A 12,065-nucleotide genomic window follows, 5' to 3' on the forward strand; every position below is an offset into this window, starting at 1 on the left:
TGCAAAGAAGTTTTATATGAGGGGTAGGTTTAGGTTAGTGGATAGAAAAATAGCATTTGGTTGGTATAAAAACAACAGAAGTCTATGGCAAGTCCCCACATAGATAGCTGTGTGTGAAGTTTTGCCTACTGTGAGGACAAGCCAAGAACGGTAAATTATTTATACAGCTCTTTCTTAAAACTCAAGGTCACTTTACAGAGCAAACAACACAAAATGTGAGCACAAGAGAAATCAGAAACAGAATATATGAAGTGAAATAAAATTTAGAAGGACACTATTATAGAAGCCAAGCATATTAAAAGAAAAACAATAAACAGTACAGATAATGAAAACCTCTTAAAGGGATAGTTAAGGGAGGCACTATTTTGAAATGAAAATTCAGACAGTAGACTACTCACCCTCATGTAAACCTGACTGACTTTTTTTTTCTCTGCAGAATGTGAAACAAGATATTTGAGGAATGCTGGTTTGCCAAACAGCTTTGCTGACCACTGACTTCCATTATATGGAGAAAAAAACAACACACACACACAAAACCATGTCTTAAAGTGAACCCTCTGTATTATGACTTGATACAGCTTAATATAATGTAAATGATGTATCTTACTAAAATATGTAGTAAAAAACCCATATAAGATTTTCATTATTTAAAAAATCCACATTGTTTCATACATATTTTGGACTATTTGGGATGCCATTATGACATGAAATGGTTTCACTTGGTGAGCTACTGGTGCTGCCTGTTGCTGTTTTTACCGCAACACAATTCAGAATACACAACTCTGACAATAAAATACTGTTTTGATGACCACAGCTACTGAAAGAGCTTACAGGTGGCAATGGATACAAGCGCAGGCTTAAACCAAACGTCATACCATTGATTTTCCCCACAAAATGAAATCGGCACCGAGAAACTCTTTCAATAGCTGCGGTGTCATGAAAAGCATTGACATGTTTACATCCTTTCACGACGGCATGTAGTGTTTCTTGTCTCTGCTGTTTGTAAGCTCTTTCATTAGCTGTGGTCTACTAAACGCCCCAAAGACATTGTGGCTAAAGTGGAGAGAACAAAGGTGCAGGTCTTTAGGAAGTTTTATTCGTCCCATTCTTTTCTCCTCTTCTTATCGCTAGTAAAGCAGTGAAGACTCACATTACTTCTCTTGTTGCCTTTCGATTGAAAATTGCATCCAAAAGCCGCACAATGTGGTCATTGTGTCAGTATTTTTTTCTGCATTGTGCTGAGGTAAGAATAGCAAACAGGTAGCACCAGTGGCTCGCCAAGTGCAACCATTTCACGTCATTAAAATAATGGCGCCCCCCATAGTCAAAAATGTATAAAATGATGTATAAAAGTCTTTCATGGGTTTTCTGCTACATATTTTAGTAAGAGACATAATTTACCCTATATTAAGCCATGAAAGTCTTAATAGCCGGGGTTCCCTTTAAAATATTATTTTGTGTTTAACAGTAGAAAGAAAGTAATAAATGACATGAAGTGAGTAAATAATGACGGAATGTTCATTTTTGGGCTGAAATATCCCTTTAATAAACATAGTAAGGTTTAGGGTTAGGTAAATTGAACGGTAAGGACTTACTATAAAATGTCAGCTCACTATAAAAGCAATGGAAGTCAATTGAAAGCTTCCAAAATTTTAGAAAACAACATGTGCGATTGTATGTTGCAATACTTAGAGAGGTTTCACACCGGTACCACCTGTCTCCATTGTAACTAGCTTATTCAGGTAGTTTGTCCCAGTTGTAGCACCGTAGCACTTCAACACTCCAGGAAGACAGGAGTGAGAAAAGTCCAGGGGAGGGAGGAAAAAAAAAAAAACAGAAACTGGCTGGAAAACACAGTGTTGTGTATTCTTGCAGAGGAGGGGACGTCACAGCCCGACCACAGACAGCAGAAGTAGGAATAGGATCATACCAAGACAGGAGAGAGAAGTTCAATCTGACACATCAAAACATACAACATTACAGCAGAAGGACAAAGTTGATCATCGAAGCGACTCGTTAGGGAATATCTGACTAATAATAAATATTATGTATGCATCGTGATCAGTCGCTGCCATAAAGGGTCCGGGCTGAAAACAAGGGACTGTTTATGGTTTTCCGTTCATCCCCCTCTCTTTCTCTCCAACAAATCGGCGGAGGTTTTGCGCACAACCGGGAGGTGCCGCTGACTGACGGCAGGAGGGAATGAAAGTTTGCCAGGCGGGCGGAATATTATTCGACGTAAACACTTTTTGTTTTTGACACCAGGACTGCGCATTTCAACCCTATACACGTTGCAGAGACTTTTAGAAACTGTGGACATTAACTGAACCGAGCACTGCCATCGAAATCCACACAGAAATCCTGTTTAAGGCGTGTGCGTGGGTTGCGCCGTAACATGACGGCTGTGGCGGATTGACGCGGATATCACGAGCGCCGCTGTTTTGGAGCTCGGCTTCTGACTTATCGCGAAGTTCTGCCTCTTTCTCTGCATATTTTACGATTTCTACTGCTCGTGTATTTATTAATCTACTGTTTTTGACAGAGGTAGGCTCGTCTTAATTTACGCAGTGCTGCCAAAATGAGTGTAGAGACGGAGCGCAGTGTGGCACATCTGATTCGAGCTCATGTAAATGTTGCCGTGCAATCTTCAGGATTATAGGCTCAACCCCAGCCTTTATCATCGATAAATGCTCGCTAGGCATTTCTCGGTCGTCTCCGGCTAACATTCGCATGAAGAACCGGATCACTTGGCCTTAAAGAACCTTTTGTTCTCCGGTAAAGAAGAAACAAACATTTTATGGTCAGAAATCCTGCAGCTGTTGTCGGTCAAACTGGTCGCGGCGGGGACGAGCCAAATGTTTCTCCGGGGACCGCACAAGTTTTTCTGAACTGTCCCTTGAAATAAACATTGCGATAAAATAATAGCGCAGTCGTAGCTGCAGTTTTGGAGTACCTATTTTGAATTCCCGTCAGAAATATTGTGAAAATGTCAGAAAACGCACCTACGCGGAGTCTGGATGACATCGACCTGGCCGCCCTGCGGGTGAGTTAGTGAGTGAGTGTGGCTGAGTGTGTTCACCTGCCTGCACCTGCCAGAGGCCTTCACACCCAAACAAATCCATAACAGTATGATCACTGCCATTAGTGTGGGTCATGAGGGATATTATAAACACATCAACCAGCTTTTAGTAATAATCCTAACATTTTCCTAGCTGCTAATTGATTTTTTTCTGCGCGCAGGTGAGTCTTGGGCCTGTTATCTAATAATCCAGGCCTGAAGTGTTTATGTATTTTTATGTAGGTTTCTCTGTCTCTCACACGTACAGTTGTGGTTTGGGAGGGCCTACCTTGCAAATAAGTGTTGACACCGAATAGGCTTGCTTTGTAATCTTAGAATAGCTCTCTTGTTATATGGGGAATGCCCTGCAAAACATAGTGTAGCTTTCCATTTGGGCCCTCACTCTTTGTGTTTACATACAATACAAATGTGATAGAATGATTCAGTGGACTGTTTCCTTTTTATGGCTTCTTATTTTATTTATTTAAAAAAAAAACCCTCAACACTCCCTGCAGGCCAGATGGTGGAAAGTCTTGGTTAATGGATATATCAGATATTTTTACAGCAGCATTTGAGTCTGTTTTGGGAAGGGGGAAAATGGGTTACCCAGCTAGAATGCAGAAGCGGGCAGATTATCATCTTGACATTAATCCACACTTCATGGCAAGATGATGATAATCCTTTACCAAAGTCTGTTTTAGCAGGAAACCTGCCTAGTATGTTTTAGCAACAATTAATCTCGTACCTCATATGCCACCAATCAAAAGTTTGAGGATGGAGAGATTTTTAAAATGTTTTTTTTAAAGTCTTTTATGCTCACTAAGGCTGCATTTGCAGGATTTTGCATGAATGGAAAGTTCAAAAAGTACAGCACTTATGTCAAATAAAAATCTTTGTGACATTATAAATGTATATAGTTTCAGAATAGATAGCATATGTTGTATACCAGAATAGTCCCTGTGTAGTTAAAGTGCGAGCAGAAGGCTAATCTAGTCATCTAGTTTAGTGGCATGTTAGCAGGTGGCTAATCCAGTGTCCTAGGGCTAATTACGCTCACTAATTAGGTGAATTCCTGCATATAGATAAGGTAACCTATCTGCTATTCACAAAGATCAGAACATTTACTAAATGTCCAGTGTTATTTTGATATTTGTGAGTAATATTTAATTTTATATTTTCAGTTTTCATTTTAATTTTAGTTATTTTTTTTTTAGTAATTTTGTTATTTTTATTTTTATTTTTTAAAAACATTGCTATTTAGGTTTAATTTGTTTATTTATGTTTTAGCTTTATCTCAGTTTTAGTTTTATTTCTTCCCCAGTTAGTAGTTCAACTTCAACTAATGGCAGTTGCCTGTCATTTAAATTTCATAATTCAGTCTTCCTGTGAAATGACAGATTTCTCTGATGACGTATGCTAGGCTTCTCCAGTCATTTAGTTAGTTGCCAAGGCAACATTTCTAATTTTAAAACTAAGTCTTTCATCTAATATTAATATTTTCAGCATTGTTTCAACAAACAAAAACATTATTAATTGTTTAAGTTAACGATAATAACCCTGGTAGTTTAAATGTTGTTTATGAATACTTAGGTATGCATCCTTCCTAGACAACTGATTTGAGCGAAGTGGACTGGAAGTAAACCGTATAGGTCTCAATCCACCCGTCTTGTGACACTTAAGCGTTTACGTGTGTTAGTAGGGTTGTGAATAAGCCATAAACATAGAGCTCTGGCCGTAACTCTCCTTCTCTCTTGTGTGTTGGTACAGTGAGTTCCTGGGCACGGCTCTCCAGGGTGTGATGTGTCTGATATTACCCCTGGAGAGAGAGATGGAGCACGATGATTCACTTGTGCTCATTGTTTGATAGCTGTCCTATATAACACCCACATAACATGTCTCTCACACACAGTCATAGACGCACATTTAGGGGGGCATTTAGACTATCACAAGAGGTCTGCCTTACATGTGGCCCTCTAGCTAGAATTGCACAGGACAGAGGTGGTTTGTAGTTTCATTGTATTGTTGAACTTGAGAACAACCTGCTCTCTAGTTCACCTGTGGTCATCTCAGTTTCAGTTCTTGTAAGGATCACTTTTAAATAACGTTAGAATTGCCGTAGCATGAAACTTGGCATAGAAGTAGCTAGTGCCTGAATTATGTAAAATTATGTTTAAATGCATCTATTACATAATCATAACAGCAGCCATTTGATGGTTGGGTTGCTTATGTAAATGAGACATAAATGCTAATGACATCATAACAGAAACTGAAACAAAAATATGAAATAGTAATGATCTAAGCTATTGGGCAAACGCGAACTAATGAATATGCACGACTAGAAAAATGTGACAAATTTAACAGAAGCTTGTCATTGGATGATCAAAATAAGACCAGCTGTCGAATAAACCATGCGTGTGCATGAAGCCAGATGTTAGCTGCACGCTGACAAGGAGCAAATACTTATTAATGTTTATTGATATCTGCGTTCATGAGGTTGCAGGTTAATGATGTAACTTGATCTAGTAATGCTTAAATATTGATAACCATAGACTGGATCTGATGGGCATTATTTTAGTGCCTAATGGGTTTGTCTCTGGTCAGATAGCTGCATGCTGTTCAGAATATTTCCCAGCCGTTTTTATTTTCTAACTTTACACTGGTTTATGAGGGTATTTTATGTAGCAGATACTAAGCGGTCTAGCTGTGTGAACTTAGTTGCATATCCATTGAGGAACCAATACAGTTGCATAATCCAAAAACAACATAGTCATAATAAAAAGCAAAAAATGTGTCATCATGATGTTGGATGCTTTTTCATCATATTTGACATACATTGTAATGTTGTCATGTGCAATGTCTAGTAATAATATAAGCATATTTATCTGTTCCTGTGCTTTGAAAGTCAAAAGTTTATACTCCCCTCTCAGAATCATTAAAAATGTTAATTGTTTTACCAAAATAGGAGGGATCATACAAAATGCATGTTATTGTTTTAGTACAGACCTGAATAAGTTATTTCACATAAAAGACATTTACATATAGTCCACAAAAGGAAATAATAATTGAATGTATAAAAATGACCTGATTCAAAAGTTTTCATCCCCTGTGTTCTTACCTGAATGATCCACAGCTGTTTTTTTGTTTGTTTGCTTTTGTTTACTGATAGTTGTTCTGTCCCTTGTCTGTTTGTCCAAGTTTGTTCTTTAGAAAAATCCTTCAGGTCCCATAATTTTTTTGGTTTTCCAGCATTTTGTGTATTTGAACCTTTCTAACAGTGACTATGATTTTGAGATCCATATTTTCACACTGAGGACAACTAAGGGTCTCATATGCAACTATTACAGAAGGTTTAAACGCTCACTAATGCTCCAGAAGGAAAAAACAGTGCATCAAGAGCCGGGGGTGAAAACTTTTGAACAGAATGAAAATGTGTATGTTTTTCTTATTTTGCCTAAATGTCATATCTTTTTTTGATGTAGTACTGCCCTTCAGAGGCTACAGAAGATTACATGTTTCCCAAAAGACAAAATAAGTTCAAATTCAAAAAGTTTACAACCCCTTATGCATCTAATGCTCTTAATGCATCATGTTTCCTTCTGGAGCATCAGTGAGTGTTTGAACCTTCTGTAATAGTTGCATGTGAGTCCAGTTGTCAGTTGTCCTCAGTGTGAAAAGATGAATCTCAAAATCATACAGTCATTGTTGGAAAGGGTTCAAATACACAAAAATGCTGAAAAACCAAAGAATCTGAAGGAACTGAAAGAATTTTTTTCTGAAGAACAGCAGGCAGTTTAACTGTTCAGGACAAACAAAGGACTCATGAACAACTATCACTAAACAAAAAATGCAGCTGTGGATCATTTAGGTAACAACACAGTATTAAGAATCAAAGTTTTGAACAGGGTAATTTTTATAAATTTGACTCTTATTTTCTCTTGTGGACTATATGTCAACCTTTTTTATGTGAAATATCCTATTCAGGGCAGAATAAAATAAACAATAACATGCATTTTGTATGATCCCTCTTATTTTGGTTAAATAATTAACATTTTTAATGATTCTGCAAGGGGGATGTAAACTTTTGACCTCAACTGTAGTAATCACTTCAACACATTTAAGAGAAAGATCATATCTCATAAACATATCAGTGAATAAGATTTATATGAGGCCTCACCTTGCAAAACATGCCAGTTACTTCACTATTTTGCAGTTACAGTTTGTATTCAGATTGGTTGTGTAGACTAATTTAATTTGATGTTTCTGGCATACACTGGCTTTCCATTGGCTTGCTGCAGTTTATGTTCAGTCCTGTCACCCATCACACTTTCACCAACATAAACTGACTCGTATTAAAGATTTATCTTGTATTTTTAATTTTAAAGTCTGTCGTTTAACAATCTTTGAAAAGCCGGAGGCAACCTTTTCAGCGAACTTCCTTCCCTCTGTCTTTCCTTTCTCAATTTGTCCTCCTTTATTCTCCAGGGAAAGCCTTATTATCTGTTTATCATCTTATTCATTAGCTCATTTATTCATTTCACTGCTTATGTGTCATCTGTCTGTCTCCCTCTCTCTCTGAGACAGATGCTCTCCAGAGACTAGAGACTAATTTCCTTTGATGATCTTTGTATGTTTGAATATTGCAAGGGCACTAATATATATATATATATATATATATATATATATATATATATATATATATATATATATGATGGACATGACATGTTTTGTTATGAAATGTCTTGTTTTTTTAATCCTGTTTGTGTTTGTTCTCATTTCCATTCAGCCTCTTACTGATGTTTCACATAAGTGCGTGTTGCTCGCTTACAGCTCGCCACTCCAGATCTCTTTGAGCGAGAAAGACATAAAAAGACAGATGAAGAGAGTGAGAGAGAAAAAGATTGCAGTTATTGGAGGCAGATGAGAGTGAGATGATCGTGGTGTGTATATGTGTGTGAGAGCTAGGAAGAACGTTAGCCTTGTCCACCCACAGAGCTGTGCGAGGCCATATTGAATCACACTCTGTGTGTGTGTGTGTGTGTGTGTGTGTGTGTGTGTATGTGCTGCGCTGGCTGTTTTTAACCCTCTACTCATTCTAGTTTTTGGCTGCGCTCCACGGCTGAAGCCGTACATAAAGCTGCTTGAGAGTTTCATAATGGTTCTTAATACACGACAATACCGCATAAATTCTCTTTTTAAAAACTGGGGTTTGTAAAAACATGACGCGTTGTCTTGTTCTCAGTGGCTGAGCAGGTAATGGTTCTGTCATTGCCATTCTGAGCCAGCAGGGAGCCGTTTCTGTAAAAGAGAAAAATAATCTCCAAAATAAGCTTGATTGAAGACATGAAATATTTCCTTTCCTAATTGTTGTGCACTTCAAATCATGTAGTGTCCATTTTTTTTTTTTTTTTGTTTTTTTTGTTGAGAGTGACAGAATGAGAAAGTACAGAGAGTGAAGTTCTGACTGATAAAACCCAGTGCATTCTGAAATGTCTGACCAATTTATTAATTCTCAAGCATTGCCACAAAGGAAAATAACTAATATTAGCATAAAAAGTATTTTGTATTACCCTTTTCAGCTTAAAAAAATATAGGGCCGAAACCTGGCCCCTTACTTTCAATTGACTGCAAGCTTGCATTGAAATCTGCCTCTAACCGATAGATAGATCCATCGTTGACATCGTTGTTTTACCATTTTTTGTAAAGGCCATTTTCGCTTTGTAAACACGGGGCCGGTACTTCCACCAACGTCAAACATGACCTTTCCAGTGTGATTACATAATACGTGAAGTCTAGACGCAGAGGTAGTACGAGGCGAGCATTTGTGGTTAAAAACTATATAATATTTAATTTATATTTAATTTTGTTTTTTAGAAAATGACCAATCATTTTGCTAGACAAGACTTTTATTCCTCAACTGGGATCGTGTAGAGCCCTTTGAAGCTGCATTGAAACTGCAATTTTGACCTTTAACCTGTGGCTCCCATTGAAGTATATGGAGAAAAATCCTGGAATGTTTTCCTCAAAAACCTTAATTTCTTTGTGAGTGAAGAAAGAAAGACTTGAACATGTTGGATGACATGGGGTGAATAACTTATGAGAACATTTTAATTCTGGAGTGAACTAATCCTTTCAATATGCTAGTTACCTAATGGAACTTGAATAATTCTTTTAATATATTTGAAGAATAAACATTTGGAAAAATAAGTTCAGTTTGCCAAATTATGTAAGTTTCAGAAATAATTTAAAACTTTTTGTTCTGGTTTAAAATCTAATAATCGGCCTTAACTGTATAATAAGAAACCATACTAGACAAACATTAAATGTATTCATTTATTTTTATTTATTTTTAAGTTTTATAGCACAGACTTTTGAAGTGTTAACGCAATATCACATATCAGGCATGTTGTTCAAGCGGTGACATTTGCATTCTTGAGTAAAATATGTTTCTGGTTTAAACCTCTAAGGGTTTTTTTTGCATTAGATGGAACTATTGCAGAGTAAAACCAAGTCATCTTCATTTGAGGAGATTTGCATGATTTAACGATTTTACCATTCTAAAAATTGTTTCTCTCTTCCAGGACCCCGCAGGAATCTTTGAGCTGGTGGAGGTCGTGGGCAACGGCACCTACGGGCAAGTGTACAAGGTGAGACAGTGATGGAGGGCAGGAGGAAGAGGGACTGTTATGTCTGTTAGCAGTAAATGCTATCCTATTGTTACTCAGCAATGACTTCTCAGATGATAAATAAAACTCCCATTTGTGCACTTAGAAGAATCGAGTTATGTGCCGTGTGTGTGTTTAAAAAGCGAGAGGGATGAAGGGTTCAGTGGGAGATGGATTAGAGATGCTGCTGCTGGTACATGAGTAACAGAGGACAGAAGTGGTTTAAAGCAGTTGTGTGCATGTGTACGTGAGGGCATGTGTGAGAATGTCATTGCACTCTCAGCGTGGTGCAATAACACACGGAGTAACTTAGATCACTGCAGCTGTGCTCAGACCTGTCAATACTCGCCGTCGAGATGAAGACGCCTGGACGACGAGAGGAAGCTGACAGAAAAGAGTGAATGGAGAGCAGACTGAATGCTTAAACAGTTGAATTTCACTGTTTAAAGCTAAACTGTATAATTTAAACACCACTAGCGTCATCAAAGGGAACTGGAAATATAATGGTGACTTGCAAACAAATTTCTCTAAAACTCTTCTCATTTCCAGTTAAACACATTAACAAACAAACAGTGATGCTGTTATATGTTAATAAGGATGGTTAAATGTACAGCATTGTGTTGTCAGAATCAGAGTGTTTACACTTTTTTTGATAAATCAGTCTACAAATGACTAATAGTCTGCATATACAGCTGGGAAAGGTATTTTAACATAGAAAAATACACACTTTTAAGAAACCGTGTGACATTTAGTGTGTAATAAATCTTTATACTTACAGGCTCATGTAGTGATTTTAATCCTACGGGCCTCTGTAATTATTGCAGTGTATGACATGAGCCTTCTTTAAAATGTGTGTAGGGTGTAATTTATACTTCAGGCTGTATTGTTTGGAAAATGTGTCGTTTATGAGGCTATAGTTTATGTACTATTGTGTAATGGGTGTGTACTGTAGGTTATAAAGGTTGTGGTGTGTGTGACAAATGGGAGTAGTTTATTAGTGATAGCAAGATAGTGAGGTAGTTTATCCAGCTTAGATTTAGTGTTGTTTTAAATATGCAGTTTATAGACCAGTGTATACAATGTGTGTACCTGTGGTATTTCTTAAAGTGCTATAGTATTTTTGGATGGTTAGTTAATATGCTGTTTTTGTAGCAATAATACCAATATTTTTTAACATTTAAAATCTGTAGTGTCAAGTTTGATAAGGATCGTGTTCATGAAGATATTTTGTAAATTTCCTACTGTAAATATATCAAAACTTAATTTTTGATTGGTAATATTTCTATATGATTCAATGATTCATTTCTATGCTACTTGCTATTGAAATTCTTTTTGTTTCAGGGTCGTCATGTTAAGACGGGTCAGCTGGCAGCCATAAAGGTCATGGATGTGACTGAGGAAGAGGAGGAGGAAATTAAAGCTGAAATTAACATGCTGAAGAAGTACAGTCATCATAGGAACATCGCCACCTACTATGGAGCCTTCGTGAAGAAAAGTCCACCCGGACACGACGACCAGCTCTGGGTCTGTTCTTCCTTAAACCTGATCACAACCATAACCTGTGATTTCTGACCTGCTAAAAAGTCCTGCATCAAGCCACAGTGATCAATTATAGCCGCAGTTTGTCATTACAGGGGACGTCGGATGCAAAATTAACTTTTACGAGGTGTTTGCACATAAATGCGTCCCAGCGCAGTGCCTTACAACGATAAAAATGTATTCACTCCCCAAAAAACCTAAACAGTCTTAATTATCAAGCTGTTTTAATTTTCTGAGCAGTATGAAGTCATACTGCTCTGCAGTGATGGGAATAACGATGTTATAAATAAAAGCCGTTACTAATGGCATTACTTTTTAAGTAATGAGTAATCAAACAAATTACTGTTCCCCCCTGTTACAACGCCATTACTGTTACTGACAATAAATGTGGCGTTACTATAATTGAGCTCACTAAAATGGTTGCATCGTGTTGCCTTCTTCTTCTAAGGTAAATTCTGGCTTATTCCTCCCAGTGCATGTTCTTTCAGAAACGAAAAGTAGACTAGATGAACTTGATGAATTTTCATGTTTGTTTAAGGAGGTTACCTACATGTCTGTGCGTCTCACGTGGATGCTTAACATTTGAAAGCAGAGTCAAAGACGCGACTTCAAAGAATTTGTTACCTGGCTGCCTTCAAATTTTAGGTTCAGTCAACTCAAAAAAATTTTAGTCAACTTGAAATGTTAAGTTGTACTAAGTGACAACTTAGATATTTGAGTTCATTCAACTTAAAATTTTAAGGCAGCTGAGTAACAAGCCCAGTTTTTAATTGTTTTTTTTTTTTTGTTTTTTTACAGTGTAGAGA

General features: G+C 37.2%; 1 protein-coding gene across 5 annotated transcripts in view; it reads left to right on the forward strand.

The window, feature by feature from the left end:
• The first annotated feature begins 1,843 nt into the window (after positions 1 to 1,843).
• mink1 (misshapen-like kinase 1) overlaps positions 1,844 to 12,065 on the forward strand; it is a 50,969-nt gene continuing 40,747 nt past the window's right edge. For 4 of the 5 annotated variants that reach the window (XM_051111120.1, XM_051111121.1, XM_051111122.1 and 1 more), the window contains exons 1-3: positions 1,844 to 3,043; positions 9,637 to 9,702; positions 11,062 to 11,244. In XM_051111120.1, the coding sequence (XP_050967077.1) occupies positions 2,987 to 3,043; positions 9,637 to 9,702; positions 11,062 to 11,244 (306 nt within the window). In that variant the 5' untranslated portion in view covers positions 1,844 to 2,986. The remainder of the gene's footprint in view (positions 3,044 to 9,636; positions 9,703 to 11,061; positions 11,245 to 12,065) is intronic. The other variant, XM_051111123.1, reaches the window with a different exon arrangement.

The sequence above is a fragment of the Labeo rohita genome, chromosome 5 (assembly GCF_022985175.1).
Source record: "Labeo rohita strain BAU-BD-2019 chromosome 5, IGBB_LRoh.1.0, whole genome shotgun sequence".
In the NCBI taxonomy this organism is placed as follows: domain Eukaryota; kingdom Metazoa; phylum Chordata; class Actinopteri; order Cypriniformes; family Cyprinidae; genus Labeo; species Labeo rohita.